Here is a 19,230-nt window from a genome sequence, read left to right as displayed (position 1 = left end):
GGCATATATGAACATAATGATGAAAAGTGTTAAAAACAAAAAGCCTTGAAGTTCTTGGAAATTCTTGGAGTTATTTGCTCACAGATGTACAGCAAGTTATTCTCATTGCTGATCCACTATGGCAGGAACGAGAAGAGCCAAAGAACAAGTTTTCGTTGTTGGTGTAGGGATGACGAAGTAAGCTGCGATAAACAGTCAAACGCGAGCAACTACACATTTTCTCAGCTGAGCGCGAGTACAAGGCCACTTTTAATTTGAAGGAGCATCCATCCATCCAGTAGCCTGTTTGGCTCGGCAGTGGATTAAATAACGAAGAATAAACTGTATGCGTGTCGAGTCTTAAGTCTATGTATTTAATGGTTCGTTTGGCCCGACGAGGTGGCTCGTTTGGTGGTAGTGATCCGGTACTATACTCTCTAGTTTTGCCCAAACGCTTGAACGAACACACAAAATGCGATCTTGACAATTTCTCTTTCAAGTCACACTCTCTCATACTCTCACGGATTTTGGAAATTCTTTTTTTTCTTTCAGATTTGAAAAGCCTTTCACCAAGAAATGGGACTATCCAGGTATGTTGATAATGACTCGTGGAAACACAGGCGGCCCAAGCTCTCTTTAAGAACCACACAAGGAACACAATTTGCTTATCGATTTATAAGGATTTGTATGGGATTTTCAACAAGATATCCATGGAGATAGTTAAAAATGAAAATATTAAATAAAAATGGCTTACCTTATTCTATACGTGTGTTGTTTGCTCCTGGTGTCGTTATTTTACCGATTTAACTTTTTTAAGCTTTTTTTTTTTAATCCTGGTTTTCTCTTCTTGCCTTGTCTTCTCTTTAAGAAGAGAAAACCAGGATTAAAGAAAACCACTTAAATCAAGTTAAATCAGTAAAATAATGACACCAGGAGCAAACAACACGTATAGAATAAGGTAAGCCATTTTTATTTAATATTTTCACTTTTAACTATCTCCATGGATATCTTGTTGAAAATCCCATACAAATCCTTATAAATCGATCTGCAAATTGTGTTTCTTGAGTAGTTCTTAAAGAGAGCTTGGGCTGCCTGTGCTGGAATTACATTATCCCTGTCTCTTCTGGGATTTTAGTTTCTTTTTTACCTGACTTACTAGTAACTTGAAAATTCAAGCTATTCGGATTTTTCGAGGAAATCCCCCTTCCATTCCCTGCCCTTTCCTCAGACATGAAAGCACTAAGGTTGCACCTGGCTTTTTCTGATCCCCCAGCTGAAATCTCTCATTGTGCTGAAGTACATCCTGTTGACATTATCAGCCAAGTTACATTATTTAACCCTTTATGCCTCAACATCAGTATGCTTATTCTCCATATGGTACTCTATCAATTTTCTAAGGTGCTGACAAGGAGAATTTGTTTAACAATCAAGAGCTTCTTTAGTTGGTGATCATGTCTTTTATTCTCCTTTCCTTTATGTTTGATTCAAGTAGTGATATTGTAGTGAGAAATTAGCTGCTAGTCTTTTTTAGGGATCAGAAGAGTTAAGGTTGACTCTTTAGCTGATATTAGCCCTTTCTCTCAAAAGTCATCATCTCCCTGTCTGGCAGATTATACCAGATTTTCTGAGAGCTTTCAGAAACGGGCTATGTGCATCATTTTTCCTTTCATTGATGAATTATACCGAGGCATTAAATGTCTTTAATTTAACAAATCTAAGTGACAGACGCGCCCATCTATGCCAGGTTTATATTGATAGACTCCAGAATGAGACTCACCCCAAGGTTGCATTTTATGCTAAACAGGAAGAGGTTGTGCATAATTATAATCTTAGATCTGGCATTAGTCGCTCCATGCGTCCTACTTGTAGGACCAAGCACATGCAAGAGTTTGTCACTCATAAGTATACCTAGACTGGCTTGTATAATTATGCCTTTTAGTAATATTGGATTTATTGTATTACATTTTAGTATTATATGTTTTGTAAATAGCTCTGTAATTCAGCCATTTTGTATATTGCTGGAATGAGTCTTAATAAACAGTCAGTCAGTCAGTCATTAATTCCAAGGATGTATCAGCAGATATGGCTCGAGAGGCAGGGACAGCAGCTCTGAATGATGCAGGGATTTCTTACCAGGATGTGGAGGCTGTTGTTGCCAGCTACTGTTATGGAGAGCCCACATCAGGTGTGACTGTCATTTTTACCAAAAGATGCTACTTAAGTTGGTCTTGATTTTGCTTTTACAAAGGCAGTTCTAAATGCAGGAGTGATGATATGAGCCAAGGAGAAATTAGATGCTTGTTACTTTTATGGATTAAGAGGTTAAAGTTTGTACAATGTATATTGCCTCATTAAACCTTATCTGATTTCTCCTTTTCTACAGGTCAAAGAGCAGTTTATGGTATGTAAAGTGCATGGTGAATAATTATTTTCCCTTAAAGTATTGTGCAAATCAAGCTTTACTAAGACATTCATGTCTGATACAATAAATATATGAAAGTTCATATATTTTGAACTGCAGTATTAGATACGTATGATGCATGATCCTCGCAGTATCTAATACCGCAATTCAAAATATATGAACTTTCATATATTCATTGTATCTGATTTATCATCACGGGTTTATTATGAATCAACTTCACGGCCTGCTCTCAGTTGGCTTGTTAGCTCAATTGGTAGAGCGCTGCACTAGTATCGCAGAGGTCAGTGGTTCAAATCCCATACAGGCCTGATTTTTTTCAGGTCTGATTTTCGCTATTGCATAAATAGCGCCCTCTACTGTGAGGATCATGCATCATACGTAACATTCTGTTCTTTGGAAATGTTGTTAACACTTTCACCCCCAAGATATGATTGTTAATTCTCCCCGTTTAGTTGCTTGCTCCACTCGTTCAACGTAGGCAAGCCAATCGTCATTAGTTTCATTGAAGGCTTCTATCTTTCCAATCAGCATATTGTCCTAGGCCTGAACGTCTCTTTTGTGGGCTCTGAAAATCTCGTCGTCAATCTGTTGTGTTTCATGGATTTAAGTCAGACGAAAAACTACAACTCAATACAAACTCAACGTCTATATTTTCAACATGGCGGTTCTCAAATCTACAAGGTACGCACATGGCATGCGTGTGCATATGTGACAGATACCGTGGGCCGGCATGCCTGACATAGCAATTTCCTTGCAAAACAGTTACAAGAATTTGGTGTAAGGTCAAGATAACAGCATCTACCTGATAAGTTTGAATATTCTCATAACCTGTTTGCTGGACAATGTATACATATTTGGGGAGAAGTTACATTTTAATCATTTTTGGGCATTAAAGTGTGAAAAGTAATTATATGGACCCTAAAGTACCAATAATGTTTAGTTGGAATGAATATCAATGTAATGTGGAACTACCGGTAATTTACCAATCATGTCTTTGTTAGAGTTTTTTTTTGTTTACTTTTAATTCTCAGTGGCTCATTGCAATATTTTCCTTCACTCTTCTTGGCAAGTATGATTTTTTTGCAATCAGGTTTCATTAAATTTGTGATGATTGACAAAAAAAATCATTCTTTTTTTTTTTTTTTCAAAGAAAAATACACATCTGTCTTATTTCAGAGTTGGGTTTGACTGGGGTCCCTGTGTTTAATACCAATAACAACTGTTCATCTGCATCATCTGGCCTGATGTTGGCAAGGCTGTTGGTTCTCAGTGGACAGTATAGGTGTGTCTTAGCCCTAGGTAGGTACTTTCACTTTCTTTGATATAATCGTTATTGGGAGGACTAAACCACTGTTAAGATTTCTGTAAAACTGAGGTCACACATTGAACATTGTGTTATTTGTTGATTTTGTGATATTGAGCAATATGTTTGTAATAGTGTAGTCTGATTGTCCAGGTGAGTGTAGTCTTGAGAAGGACTGTTGTCGGTTGTCGGTGAGTGACATTTCGACAACGGAGCGAAAGTCATCACCAGAGTCAAGTGAATAGTAGTTGTCAGTCAAATGTTATTAGTCCAGCTCATATAAAATGATCGGTCAGTTTTGCCATGATGTTATTGGGTGCACTCAAGTGGTGAAAGTCAGTCGTGATTGGTCTGTTTTGCTAGGATGGTTAAGTTAGATCGTTATGTGCAGTTCCTTTGTAATGTTCATCATGAATGTAATTAACAGGTGGTCCTGTGCATGATATAAATCTAATAAAACCAAAGTTATTAATAGTCTTTCTATATGTGTGCATACCTTAGCTGTCACATTGGCCAATATATCTATTAGATGAAAACAACCAAATTGAGAGAATTGTTTTGTTTGTGTTCTTTACAAAGGATTTGAAAAGATGGAAAGAGGTTTGTCGGAAAGGTACAAAGACCGTGTATCTCCTGTAAAACGTCACATGGATCACATGGTTAATATTGGTGCTGCACCTGGGCTCGTCAATCCTCAACTGAACTCTATGACTTCAGATGTTATTAAGGTAATGTATGTTTAGTTGTGCTGTTTAACTAGCCAAGAGAAGAAGTGTTATGGGACATTATAGAGACCCAATATAAAGTGACTTTTTCCTTTTCCAGGTTTCTGCAGCATAAAGCAACCGCTTCATCCATGGTTCTGATACTTTCATTCGCATTCCCTTCTCTTTCTCAATATTTCCAGGCTATAGAAAACTTGCATCTGACTTAAGCTTGCTTTGGACAGATTTTATTATAACTGACTTTTTCTTCTGTCTCATATTTGAATTAGCTGTTTGCTTATGCTGCACGAGAGCATAGTCAAAAATACGGAAGCACATTTGAACAATGTGCTAGAATTGCTTACAAGAATCACAAGCACAGCATTCACAACCCAAATGCTTGCCTTAGAAAGGAGCTCCCTTTGAGCAGCATTACACATTCAAAATTGATTTGCAAACCTATCACCTATGCCATGTCTGCACCCACGGCAGATGGTTCAGCGGCTGCCATTGTGTGCTCAAGAGAATTCATGGAATCAAATGAAATGCAGGTTTGTTTTGAGGAATTTTATTTTTTCCAGAAGGAGACTGTTTGTACTTTACCTGATTTTAAAGGCTTCTGAGAGAACATTTTTTACAACGAGAGGTAAGACAGGGGAAGTGGTCTAGAGGCTCAGGAAAACCATCACCAGCGGGACAAATCATGGTTACTCTATCAAAAAATAAGTTCAAATTTGTTGGCTTTATTGGAATGAAGTGTGAACTTTTAAGAAAAATTGAAGCAGATAGGGGCTTTTTTGAGGCTGGAAGTTTGACTGTGCACCATCATATAAGAACATATGACACTTTCCAGTTGCCACTTTTATCTGCATGAAAAGCATAGAACCGCTAAAATTGTGAATTTATGAATAATTATAACTCTTAGCTCAGAACACATGCATACTGCAGAGGTTTCATTAAGGGCCAGGCACCAGGCAAATTGACCGGTTGTGAGGACGGCTTTGCCCACCTGATTTGACCATCTGGAGGAAAGTTTATCTTATAAAGAAGTTCAGTTCAAAGAGTTTTGCCCGCCTGTGAAAACCAGTTGCCCTCCTGCAGAAAACATTAATGAAACCCCTGATACTGGCTAGGAATATGTTACTATGGTCTGTTCATCAGTGGTACTTTGCATTTAATTTGTAAACAGGTCAGTTTGCTTCACTGAAATCAATGGAGACCTTTTCTTTTATAGAACAAAGCCGTAGAGATCTTAGCTCAGCAGATGGTCACAGATCTGCCATCTTCATTTGACAAGAGCTTTATGGACCTGGCAGGAGTTGCCATGGCTACAAAAGCTGCCATAGACTGCTACAGATCATCAGATCTCACACCCCATGATGTTGATGTCCTAGAGGTTCATGATTGTTTCTCTTGCAATGAGGTCAGTAGAACTCTCAATCTGTTACTCTGTGTCCAAGAAAGAGTATCATGCAGGGTTGTCACCTAGGGCCAGCTGCCAACAAAATTCACCTGATGAAAAAGTGGCTGAATTTTAAGGTGGCCATGGCTTGGTAAAGCACAACAGGCACTTCCGAGATTACACGCTTACAATCCTTTACCACCTTTGAGCCGTGTCACTTGAAATTTCTGCTGGCACTGTAATTTCCTAGGTACAACCCTGACCATATGTACCATTTCTGAAAACAGCATGTGTTGTTTCAATCTATAGTTTGCAAAAAAGAAAATATTCAATAGTGTGTTTATATGTTCTTCCTGACCACCGCCAAACACCCAAAAACCAAAAACTGTGAGATAAAGCCGTGACAACCATGCTAAGTTAGTTCCAATGTTTATTTTAATTTTAGTTATTCATGTATGAAGCCATGGGGCTTTGCCCAGGGGGAAGGGGTGGAGATCTCATTGATTCAACTGAATGGATCGGGAATAAAAATGGTAAGGTCTACTTATTATTGCTTTTTTACAAATGAAATATTATTTTGAATAAGCATTGCTTACACGGACACCCCCCTCCCTCCCTCCCTGAAAAAAAAGTTGCACATTAGAGGCAGCCGAGTGTGTCACTATCTTCTTACTGCATTTTGTCGTCTTCTGTGATATATTTAATGAACAGACCCACAGCAGCATGGAATCTATTTGTGTGATATGATAAAAAAAGCAAAATGTTGATAGTGGTGATGTTATCTATGCGTCTGTCCCCCAATAGACCATAAGCAAAAAACCAATCAAAATGCGTGTGTATCGCAGCTTATTATATAATAAAGGGGGTCAGTTTCTAAACAAACTGTCGTACTGGCGGGGGTAACTAGGTAATTAGAAACGTTTGGTTTTATTGACTGAGTTTATAATGTAAATCGGCCGCTGTAAAGAGTTTAAAAGCTCACGTTTCGAGCACAGGGGGCCCATACAATCTGTTTGTGTAGCCGACCGTTGTTTTATAGTGAATGTACCAGATTTACCGTTTGCCTCACCTAGAGTGATATATTGCTGACTATGTACATAAGTCATTGATAAATAAACGTTGAATTACTTTACCTGTGGTGCATAGTCGTCCTTTTGCCTCAAAAATGTTTTTTTTGAGCGATTTTGAATAAGTCTGATTTCGTCGTTAATGTAATGCATTAAAGAAAGACAAGGGTGGAAGCCTTGTTTTGCAAGGGTTCAAGCGCCCGAGCGATTTTGACCCGAAAATCGCATCGCTCCGCTTTCAAACTTCGCAACATTAAGGTCAAAAGATGCACGATTCTCCTCGTACCTTCCAATCGAAAATCCATCCAAACGGACCGGAGCTAGCCCTCGAAGAAAATCAAAATCCCACAGTATTTTAGCGTCTGGGATGCGTAGCATGATTCTCATGTGCCAGCCAGAAACCGTCACGTTGATTGCCCTTTTCTGATTGGACGACGTTAAACGATGACCAATTCAAAATATCTAAGAGCCTGCAATCCTCGGAGCGCTTGGAGACGGACCCCAATAGTGGCGTAGCTTCGAAAGAATGGCTACATTGGAAACGAACGTTCGATAACTTCTTAGCTGTCCTACCGCAGGATGACCTCGATAAGCTTTCAGTATTGGCGAACTTCGTGTCTCCTTCAATTTTTCAACACATCGAGGAGTGCACCGAGTACGAAGCAGCAGTGGAAATGTTACAAGCACTTTTTGTGAAGCCTCGGAATGAAATATTTGCCCGTCATACACTTGCGACGAGGTGCCAACAGCCTCATGAAACACTGGATGAATTTCTTCAATCTCTGAAGACCCTTAGCAAGGATTGCAGTTTCCAAAGTGTTACTGCCTCTAAATACCGCGGGGAAAGCATCCGAGATGCTTTCATGACTGGGTTACGTTCACCTTCGATACGCCAGAGGTTATTCGAGAACAATACACTAGATTTAAAGACTATGTTCGATCAAGCTCGTTCTGTGGAGTTGGCAATGCGTAATTCTGAATCCTATGCTAGTCCTCTTTTGTCTATCAATGCAGCAGTTCCACCCACCGCTACGGAAGATCAGGAGCAGATAGATTCTGGCACACTAGCTGCAGTAGGATCAGATGCCCCTACTTGTTTCTTCTGTGGGAACATTAACCATCCTCGTTCAAGATGCCCTGCCCGAGAGGCAGTGTGTTCTAAATGTCAAAAAAAAGGCCATTTTGCAAAGGTTTGCCGTGGAAAGAAGATGAGCAAAAACAAAGTTTCGGACGCAGCCTGGTCTCCCACACTTGACACAGTGGGTGCCCCTGAATCCCTGTCAAAGTCTCAAGGAACTGTTACTGTCGAAGGTTTGGAAGTCAAAGCCCTTTTTGACAGTGGCAGCACTGAAAGCTTTATTCATCCAAGGTTGGTGGAGAAGGTCACTCTTACCATTCATCCTTCATCTGGTACAGTATCCATGGCTACCTCAGTGTCTAGTACAGTCAGTATCCCTAGTACATGTACCGCTAACCTCACCTACCAAGGACGTGAATATGCGGGTTACCTTCTGTCAGTCTTGCCTGGACTTTGTGCTGACCTAATCGTTGGTCTTGATTTCCAATCCCAGCATTCGAGCGTCACTTTCCATTACGGGGGCTCTGAACCAGCTTTGGCCATCTGTGGTTTTAGTACGTTGAATATAGATCCGCCTGAGCCGTTTGCGAATCTGGCGGCAAACTGCCATCCAATTGCCTCGAAGTCTCGAAGATATAGTCAAGAGGATTCCGCCTTTATTGACGAAGAGGTGAAACGACTACTCAAAGAAGGCATCATAGAGCCGAGCCTTCCGCCATGGCGTGCTCAGGTCGTTGTGACTAAGGATGGAAATCACAAGAAGAGGTTAGACTACTCACAAACAATTAACCGATTCACACTTCTAGATGCTTTCCCATTGCCCACAATAAGCGACATGGTCAACAAGATCGCCCAGTACAGAGTCTTCAGCACCATTGTATGTATGTATGTAAATCTTGATTTAAACACGGAAAATCATCAGTTACGTAATAAAAACTAAGATTAATCAACTGCTTTACATGATTGCCGTGTGGGAATCCTATATATCGACTACGTTAAGATTTCGCCTAAAATGGTTAATGGATGAAGCATTCTTTAAGTTTTTGATCTCCGAACTGCATATCATCAAGTGCCGCTCGAGGAAGAAGACAAGCCTTACACAGCCTTTGAAGCTCGAGGCAATCTCTATCAGTTCACTCGCCTGCCCTTCGGGGTCACCAGTGGAGTAGCCTGTTTTCAGAGAGAGATGATGAAGTTTGTAGATGAGAATGGTCTTGAGGCGAGCTTCCCCTACCTTGACAACGTTATTATTTGCGGCAAGGACCAAGAGGATCATGACGTTAACCTGAAACAGTTCCTTGAAGCCACCGAACACAAGAACCTCTTTTATAACACTGAAAAGTGTATTTTCTCAACCCGGTGCCTCCCCATTTTCGGATACATCATCGAAGAGGGTACCATACGGCCAGATCCTGATCGCTTACGACCCCTTCGCGAACTCCCCATTCCACACAACTCAAGGTCCATGAGCAGGTGTCTCGGGTTATTCTCCTATTATTCACAATGGATCCCAAAGTTCTCGGACCGAATCAAGCCAATTGATTCTTTTGTTTAAGTTTAAATTAGCCTTTCTGGTCTCGTTCTCTAGTACAAAATTCAAAAGAATACATTATCTCAAGCGAGGCCAGAAAGTCTAATTTAAATTTAAACAAAAGAATATTAATCCAGCAGCCATTTTTGAAAGTGGTCAATTCAAAATCGATAAAAAAAAACAACACATTTTTGAGGCAAAAGGACGACTATGCATTACAGGTAAAGTAATTCAACGTTTATTTATGATTTATGTACATAGTCAGCAATATATCACTCTAGGTGAGGCAAACGGTGAATCTGGTACATTCACTATAAAACAACGGTCGGTTACACAAACAAATTGTATGGGCCCCCCTATGGTTTCGAGCGTTAGCCCTTCGTCAGAGTGAATATAATGACTTCAAATATAACGACTCTTTTTCGCTCTCTCTAGGTGGGGAAGTTTGTCGTATTGGAGGTAGATGGGTAGTGAATCCGTCAGGAGGTTTGGAGTCAAAAGGTGTGCTCCTTACTTTGTTATGATTTTGAATAATGCGAACTTCCTGAAAAGAAAGCAAAGGTGACAGTAAGCAGAGCTCAAAATAGTCATAGTAAGAAATCTCGTCATCCTCGACCAATCAGAACGCTCGTATGTCAACGATCACCGGAATAATCGTGTTTATTTCTCTTTATTCCTACCAGGACATCCGATCGGCGCCACTGGTCTTGCGCAGTGTGCCGAACTTAACTGGCAGGCAAGTCTGATGTACATGTTTTGAAAACCGGGCTCAAGAAAAAAGGGCGTGATTTGAAAGCTACTCAAATAGGTCAATATTCCTGTAAGGGCTACAGGAAAAGTGTTATTCGGAATGTTTTCAACTTATCTTTCTTTTTTGTTTTTCACGTTGTAAACTACTTTTCAACAATACTATCGATTGCTTGTCGTCACGGCACATAATATTTTAGGGCAGAGAAAAGCGCGCGCGGGTGGCGCGAAAAAGAAGGTCGCGTGAGCACTGGAGATGAGGCGGGAAAATAAGAATATAGACATAGAGGCAAGACCGATACAACGTAGATAAGTTTTAAAACGGAGCACTATATTTCGGCTGGCCAAACCAGCCTGGTTTGGCCAGCCGAAATATAGTGCTCCGTTTTAAAACTTATCTTCGTTTTATCGGTCTTGCCTCTATATTCATATTCGTTATTTTGGGCCGATTAGATCACTGCTGATCCAACGTACAAGTGTAGGATTATCGTCCACGGTTGCTTGCTGAACATTTCACGGGAAAATAAGGCATTCGCACATTCTTTGAGTTTCCTCGTTACTCCCGACAGATCTGGGCGCGGTTTAATTGTCACTCGGTTTAGTATTTGTAACTTTTTTAACTGGTTATTAATTCTTATTGCAGCTCAGAGGTGAAGCAGGTAAACGGCAGGTGGACGGAGCGACAGTTGCCTTGCAGCACAACTTTGGAATCGGAGGGGCTGCTGTGGTGACGATGTACAAAAAGTTCAAGCCTCAAGCAAGGGAACAGCTGCATGCCAAGTTATAACACTGTCTCACTTTCGACTGACGCGAGCGTTGAAACACAATAACCAAAAAGATCAAACAGAGCTTTTCAGACCATTATTTGTTGTCAAATGCTGAACACAATTAAGAATACCGAACTCAAATATAAAGTAATTTTTACCAAAAAATGAAAGAAATTGAACGAAACATGACTTAACTAAGTCACTTACGTATGTAGCATCGTAAACATGATCTTCTTTTAATGAGGGCGGTTCTGTATATATCAGGGGTAGTCTCGTGCCCAGACCTTGGACGGTCGAGCATTTAATCAGTAGATTGTATATATCAGAGGAACATTGTTGGCCATCAAGGCAATTTGCGCTTAGTAAACACTTTCAAATGATTTTTCGTGATCTACAAAACCCAAGAATTTAACTTTTGTTTTCTGCCTCTCAACCGTTTGAGAAGTATTGTGACACTCTACGGTGGCTAATTTACGTTATCAACTCATTTGATAAAACCAAGTTATATACTCCCCCACTGACATAGCACCACAGTTTCTTTAGAAACTAACCCCCTTTATTCAATATTGGAACGCGTTTTTGAAAAGCAGATATTTTTAAATTTTTGTCTCAATGGTGGACAAACAAAAAAACAAGAATGTTTTCCATTTTGGCTTAGGACTCACATTTATTTGTTTAAGAACATACATATTTCCATGTCCGTAATTTGTCCTCCTAGTATTCCCGGAATCTCTCTGGTAAAAACGTGCGCCATTAATTTTACACCTTTGTTTCACAGTTGGTCACGCTAATTTTTCACAATCAAGGTAGGAATAAGTTCAGGCATGAGACATTGATGAACTTGTGAATTGCTTTTTTCGCTAGTATAATCTTTATTAAGCGGACTTGGAGTAAAAATATTATTTACACATGTCAAAGAATTTTTACCGAAGACGTACCTGTTATTCAGTTTACCTTTTGAAATCACAAAGCAAAGTGATTTTATAAACTGGCAAGTTTTTGTCCGAAAGGCCGTTTCGTAGATGCTGTATCAGAACCTCTGAGATTCAGCGAGCTTTTCCAAATATGTTGTCAGTCAATCCGTCCTCGACGAGATCTCGAACGTGCCTTGGTGATTCTGCCGTGTGAAATGTTTGACAGGAAAGGAAATTAATGTGCGTGCATCTGCCATCCTCTGCAGTCAGGCTTGTCACAAACTAAAGTATGTAAAAGCTAACGAAATTCAATTAAGTGAACGATCTGGTGAATTCTGGTTAAAGGCTTTTACCAATGACTGCTTTTTTGCCATAGCCACCTTTTTCAGTTCCTGTTTCACGTCTTTTTTCAAAATAGCGTATACTAAAGGATTCATAGCCGAGTTTATAATAAAACAGATGTGAATAACTTTTTTCAAAGTCTCCGAAGCGACACACATTTTGAAGGTGAAACAAAAGCAACGATAGTTTCCTCCAAGGTGACAAAGAACGAAGAATAAAATAATTAAGAAGATCATTTTCATAGAAGCTTTCTTTTCTTTGATTCTCTTAACACTTTGTTGCGGCTCCTCACAAAAATTAAACTTGAGTTGGGCAAGTAGAAGTTTTTCTTGATGCGAAATGTTTCTTGCTATCAGGAAAAGACGTCCTGTTATCAAAACAAACATTACGCTTGGCACAAGCTGAAAAATAAGTACTCTGAATGTTTCGAAAACAAACGTAAATAATTCGTTTCTTCCTGAATATGTGAAAATCGAGGGTAATGTGAACAGAAGTAACGGTGAAATCCATGCTAAAGCGATCGTAGACAATAGTCGTTTTTGTGTCATATAGGAAGCGTACGTCAACGGCTTCATAACTGTGGCAAATTTATCCGTTATCAGCGCGCATAAATTTACACATGAAGAATAGAGAAATGTATGGCTGATTTTGAACCATAGCCCTGTATGATCGGTGGATATTTCAGCGTCGAAATACGAAGTAAAAATTATCGGAAAGTAGCTTAATCCAAAGCAGAAATCGGCTAGTGCTAGAGAAAGAATGAACCAGTTCGTTGCAACGTGTAATCGAGGTCTTGTGATGATCAAATAAATTACAAGAACGTTTCCAAGAACAACAAATGCGGTAAAAAACCAACCAAAGATGAAAAACCACATCGCGACCTTCAAATAAAGCAAGCGGCTGATCTACATAAAACTGTTCGTAGTTCAATTTCGCCCTCTACGCAAGACACTTCGGCGTACACTTAACGAACTGCAAACAAATCTGATAGACCCGGGGGGAAGTGCTTTCTATTCAGACTTCAACAGTTATTTGACACTAAGAGGTAAAGTGTCTTACACAGGCAAGCGAAAAAAACTGAAGTCGTGAGCTAGCCAAGCTGGAAGTGACAACAACAATTTTTTTCACGACGAGTCGAAGAGATATTTAAAAATTAGAAATGCAAACGAAGGCAAATCATGAAATTACTTTCAATCGAATTCAGTTGAGGCTCAAAATGTTAGTAAACCGAGTTTTTATAATTTTTGATTGCCTTATAATTTGTTTAGGCTACGGTTAAGTTCAGTGTTTAATCCATTCAGTTATCAGAAATTACCCTGAAAGAGCCCTAGAAGGCCAAAACATAAATAAATAAATAAATAAATAAAAAGAATAAAAATGTGCGTGCATCGGTTTGGATGCAGAGCCATTTCCAATCAATTTCGCTATTTCTCTGTACCCTCCAAACATGTGTCGGGATTAACTCATCAGAAAAGGGAAAAAATAAACGATGTCATGAAATTTTACTCGTTTAGCCCACTCTACGTATGCCTTTATTTTTGTTCTATACAATGATTTTACAATTTTTGCAATTGATATAATTCTTTCGATGTGTACAAACGCCGACTTAAGGCGCAATTTTTACCTAAAGGATGGTTGCTTAACAATAATTTTACATGACAGCCTCAGGATGCTCTATCTTGCATGCCCCATCACCTGACATAAAAAAAGCTGTTACTAAAATTACTGACAGGAACAGGTTTATTCTTCAAGCGGAACGATCGCTCTAAAATTACATCAAAGATCATTTGAACATTTTGTTCCATCCAGAATCTAACAGGAATGATAATAATGAGTTATTTACATCACAAAACGCGTGCAATTCTATTTAGTAATCGCAACACGTTTTTTTTTTTAACTTTTCCAAACCAACACACGCCTAATTAGCCAAACATTGACTGAAAGAACATCATCTTCTACAAACCTAAATACAGTATTCACTGGCTTTTCAAATGTTTAACACTTAATTTCGTTAGCTTTTCGCCAGGTATGCAAGATAGATAAATTTAATGATAATGTCTAAAAAATGTTAATTTCTCTCGAACACGCATATATTTTTATCAGCTCTCTTTTTATATCTCTCTTCAAGACGGCGTACACCAAAGGGTTTACGGCTGAGTTTGCAACAAAAGAGATGTGGATGATCCTTTTCAAACTGTCAGAAACGGTACAAGTTTTGAAGACGTAACAGAAACAGCGAAGATTTCCTCCAATGTGGCAAAGGACGAAAAACAGAATAATAAAGATAATCATATTTACAGAAGCCTTTTTTTCCTTGCATTTCTTTCTGGTCACATTTAGTTGCGGCTGAAAATTAAACCTGATCTGAGCCAAAAGAACCGATTCTTTCCGCGAAATGTCTCTGGCTATGAAACAGAGGCGGCAGATAACAAATATAAAAAGAATGCTTGGAATGAGCTGGAAGATCGAAACTCTTAACATTTCGAAGCCGAAAATGAACAATTCATTCCCGCTAGAATAGATGAAAACGCACGGTAGCGTAAAAAGGATCAGCGGTGTAATCCACGCCGAAGAGATCAGGTAAACCAGTCTTTTCTTTGTCATACGTAAGAGATACTTGAGAGGCGTCGTCACTCCTAAGTACCTATCTGCTGTCATGACGCAAAGATTCAAAGTCGAGGAATAGAGAAATGTATGGCTGATTTTGAACCAAAGTCCAGAGTGGTCGACGGATAGCTCTGACGGGAAGAAACTTGAAATGAAAAGAAGGGGAAAATAGCTTAATCCGACGCAGAGATCAGCCAGTGCGAGGGACACCACGAACCAGTTTGCCGTTACATGAAGTTGTGGTCTTGTAATAATCAAATAGATTACAAAAGCGTTTTCAAGAACACACAGGGCTGTGAATAACCAACCAACGATGAAAAACCACATTTCTATCACTTATTTCAGGTGCTGGTAAAGTCCGACATTGTATATTCGAGGCTCACTTGATCCGTGTGACAATGAACCACTGTTGACTAGTACTGCATCTCACAAAAAAAAACAAACAAACAAACTGTTTTGGTCGCTTATAAATTGAAGTCAGCCTCCCACGTTAAGGATTCAGGCACGATCAACTGAGCAGATCAGCACATTTCCCCTCAATTCAACTGTTTTCGCAATTTTTCAAATGCATGCAAATTGAATTTCTACAGATCTCATTTTCCTCACGCAAATTTCCTGAACCCAGCTGTTTCAGTTATAGAGTAATTATATAGCCAGGTGAAAATTTGTTCAAATTTTCATTATTTTTCATCAACTGAATTTGACACAGGGTTTTTCAAACACCGTCAGGCACTTCGATTTTATTTGGCGCCTGAGATGAGGCTCTTGGGCCGTCCAATGAGGTTTGAAAGAGGCCACCTTATTTTGTTCACAGAGAACGCAAAAATAAATCATTGTCATTTCCTCTTGTCACGGTTGTCAGGCAGTCGCATACAAATTTCAACATCTTAAAAGTGTGCGGGGTGAAAAATTTCCGGCTACATTTTGAAATTGACAACACTTCACCTAAGAAAAAGAAAAAAAAAGACTTCCAATATGTACTGTATAACTCCATGGAAATCGTGCGAGATTTCCAAGAAGGAATTAATTTTTTTTTTCGAATTCTATTCAAATTAAAAAAAAAACCTACTGAAGTGAAAAAACGTCAAAAAATATTTTCATATATTCTAACCTGCTAAGCTCTATGCATGAGACCTACATAGTATAGCGGTGATTGATAATTCTTGGCCATATGGATATTTCAATTATAATTGAGTTAATTAGAAGAAAAAGAGGTCGAAATGACACTTAATTTACTTGCCGAGTTTTTAATTTTCCCGTGCTTTTTTGGGGGGAATTTTTCCCACAGCTCACGGTCTGCCGAGGTTTTTTTCTTTTGATCCTATAGAGGATAGCTTCTCCGCTTGATTGCACGACCCTATTCGAATTCTGTTTCAGCATATACACGATTCATTTATTCATAGATAAAAGAGATCAGTAACCACATCGATAGGACCAAAGTTACTAAAGGGTTTCAGAAACGATATACAGCAGCAAAACTAAACACTGGCGTGATCTCTTGACAGCGAACACAAACAAGTACTCAATACCTTAATAGAGGAAACAGCCACCTTACGAAAACCATTACGGCGGCGGCAACGATTCATGTTTTAAATTTCTTGAAAAAAGTGTAGAAAAATAACTCTGCGCGTATATTTGAAGCGTTGTACATTTAAAAGTTGTTTATCCATGCAAGTGCATTTCAAAGTTTACACCTTTTCAAATTGTCCAGTGAAAAACAACAACATGAAATCGCCAAAGTTTGCGTTGTTCAAGAACGGAAACCCTAACTAAACGGAAAATATTTCGATCAGACATGCTCACCTCACATTGAATGAGAGGCCTGGCGCAATTGAAGATCGTAAACAGAGCAAGCCACTGGCAAATTCTTAAGACAAAATAAAGGTTTATTTTAACATCAATTTTATCGTCAGCGTCGCCGCCCTGACTTTGTAAGGTCCTTGGTAACTGTAAACGGAAGAGTATTAAAAGAATTAGCAGTAGTGCCATGGTGCACGCTAGATAAACTCAAAAAATAGCTGTAGCTTTGACCTTTTGAGCCCTAAGAGTGATTAACATCCAATTCATGTGTGCCGGATGAGGATGGGCGAATCCCTAAGGATCTGCTGTATAGCGAGTTGGAATCCGGTTCGAGGCCTATTGGCAGACCTAAGCTGTGTTTCAAGGACGTATGCAAGAGAGATATGTTCGCCACTGTCCTGCCAACAGATAACTGGGAGCTACATGCTGCAGATCGGAGGATTGGAGGTCTGTGTGCAGTCTGGCACTCCAGGGGGAAGAGGATAGGCTGAAAGCTGAAGCCGATGATAGAAGAGCTAAGAGAAGAGCAGCAATGAACAAAGCAACTTGTGTTCCAGTGGCATGTGTCTTCGTGTGCAGTGGATGCGGCCGTGTCTGCCGTTCTAGAATTGGGCTTTTTAGCCACGAGAGAAAGTGTTTGTCGCAATTGCGCTAGTCATGGACATGGTCTGATGACTGCCTACTACTCTTCATTATATCACACCTGAATCAACCATTAAAAGGACGAGAATAAAGGAAATGATCACCGACTTAAGATGTTCTTGATTGTTAAACAAGTTCTCCTTCTCAGCACCTTGGGAAATGTATAGAGAACAGTGAGGAGAATTTGCATACTGATATCAGTATGTTAGGGGAAGCAAGGAATTTTCCGTTCTTTGCTCCAAGTTGCTTTTCTTACTTGAAATGTGACTTTCAGTTTCTTTCCGTCAGCACTGACTGAATTAGATTTGCAATATTTGATGGCGAAACGTCTCTGTTTTTGTTCTTTAAAGGAAGAAGGTAAGTTAAGTGTAAGTTTCCACCCTGCCAACAGAATTCGCTATCGACTTATAGACTATAGTCGAACCTGTGAAAGCAGTCACCCACGGGGAATTGCTGGGTGACCGCTTAACTGATACAGGTCGACCAGCAAATGACTTTTGTGATGTTTGAGCGTAAAATTTGTCCTAAGAGTCCAAAGCAGGCCGGAGTACAAAGGATAAAGATAATCCGCAATGCAATGCGGACAACTCGAAGTGCTAACATCGATTTCGGGGGACGGACATGGAATAGATTTGACTTCAGTGAGATATCATTAGTAGTTTTATCTCAGTGGTTTCACGTTACGTTACCGTTCAGACTGATCGCTGGGACTTAGTACAGTAGTGAGTGGAAAAGATTTCAGGACTCTGGCGACAGGTTGATGCTTGATGACTTGGATACAGATTCAGCTGTTGTGTATTTCCCTAGGTTTTTTGTTTTTCCATTGCAGACCACGTGATTAAGGTTCTTGAGGGATTACTTCTTTGAAAACGGGCTATATATTTCCTCTTTTTGAATTCTAGACTTTAAAAGAGGGACTCAAACCTCTTGAGGATTTTAATGTACAAATTAGGTCTATTATCAGAAAATTATAACTTGAAAATTACGACGTTGCGACGCCAAAACATCATGACATGATGACGGCCATAATTCATTGTCAAACATATGGAGCCCAGGCCCCACAAAATTCATTAGTGGCTACGAAGGACTGGGTGAAACCCACCGCCTCTCAGGGGAAAACAAATATGGTGGAAGGGAGTGAGTTTTGAGAAGGAATATTCAGTTGGGAGAATGCCTTACAAAACGTTCTTATAGACACGAATTTTTCGATCTAAGCCTGAGATGAGTAGGTGGAGGATCGTAAGATTCACCAGAGATGTGACAGTAGGCGCTAGTCGCCTAGTTGGAGTCACAGTCGTTCGCTTTTTCATGTCATGTTGTACAGTTTTTGTGATTCTGTGGATTGCTGTGTTACTGTACGTCAGTTTTTACTACGCTTACATGCCAACCGTCAGTCATGTTAGGCCGGTATTCCTGCTATTTAAGTAAGTCTGTTTTCGTTCGTTGTCTTTAAGGTTGATTCTTATGTAATCGGCACGTCGAACTGTTTCGTGAACGATTACTTTTTGTGTTTCTGTTGTTGTGCGTAGCTCCAACTGCGATGATTCACGAGGGAAAACTTTGTGTTCCTTCCCTGAAGCCAATTTGTCTTTGAGCACTGGAGAACGAGTAAGTATAAATTTGAAGGCAACTTCATTTCGATGTTGCCTTGAGCAAAACTCGTGACTTGAGCACTTTTATTGTTTGGCACGGAGGTGCGAAAGTCCATTTTGCTCTAGGGCAAAGATTTTGCAATTTTCCTCTGTGTGACAGCAAAAGTGACTTTACTTTAACCAGTTTAGGGTACATTCTTGTTCTTATTACTTATATTTACCGTTTGATCCGTCATTTATAAATTTAATAGCTGAAATTTCCAAGTCGATTGTGTTCTGAGTCACACGACGTGACAGCTGTCAGCAAAGCCCCCCCCCCCCCCCCCAAAAAAA

At 39.6% G+C, this 19,230-nt stretch overlaps 3 protein-coding genes and 1 pseudogene across 3 annotated transcripts in view; 2 read left to right on the top strand and 2 right to left on the bottom strand.

The window, feature by feature from the left end:
* LOC111323219 (sterol carrier protein 2) lies at positions 1–11,189 on the top strand. The gene is made up of 12 exons (XM_022926530.2): positions 1–177; positions 532–569; positions 2,060–2,164; positions 2,363–2,380; positions 3,578–3,700; positions 4,284–4,432; positions 4,699–4,959; positions 5,643–5,831; positions 6,256–6,343; positions 9,922–9,987; positions 10,170–10,222; positions 10,877–11,189. The coding sequence occupies exons 1-12, from the start codon at positions 119–121 to the stop codon at positions 11,018–11,020; spliced, it is 1,293 nt and encodes a 430-aa protein (XP_022782265.2). The 5' UTR covers positions 1–118; the 3' UTR covers positions 11,021–11,189.
* Positions 11,190–12,147: 958 nt separating this feature from the next.
* LOC111323220 (octopamine receptor beta-1R-like) lies at positions 12,148–13,174 on the bottom strand. The gene has a single exon (XM_022926531.2). The coding sequence runs from the start codon at positions 13,129–13,131 to the stop codon at positions 12,223–12,225; it is 909 nt and encodes a 302-aa protein (XP_022782266.2). The 5' UTR covers positions 13,132–13,174; the 3' UTR covers positions 12,148–12,222.
* A 591-nt stretch (positions 13,175–13,765) lies between these two features.
* LOC111323221 (uncharacterized) lies at positions 13,766–15,898 on the bottom strand (annotated as a pseudogene).
* Positions 15,899–18,403: 2,505 nt separating this feature from the next.
* LOC111323231 (uncharacterized) overlaps positions 18,404–19,230 on the top strand; it is a 6,625-nt gene continuing 5,798 nt past the window's right edge. The window contains exons 1-2 of the mRNA XM_022926547.2: positions 18,404–18,729; positions 18,835–18,913. Coding sequence (XP_022782282.2) covers positions 18,527–18,729; positions 18,835–18,913 — 282 coding nt within the window. The 5' untranslated portion in view covers positions 18,404–18,526. The remainder of the gene's footprint in view (positions 18,730–18,834; positions 18,914–19,230) is intronic.

The sequence above is a fragment of the Stylophora pistillata genome, chromosome 6, assembly GCF_964205215.1.
Source record: "Stylophora pistillata chromosome 6, jaStyPist1.2, whole genome shotgun sequence".
In the NCBI taxonomy this organism is placed as follows: domain Eukaryota; kingdom Metazoa; phylum Cnidaria; class Anthozoa; order Scleractinia; family Pocilloporidae; genus Stylophora; species Stylophora pistillata.
This window is presented reverse-complemented; position numbering and strand designations above follow the sequence as displayed.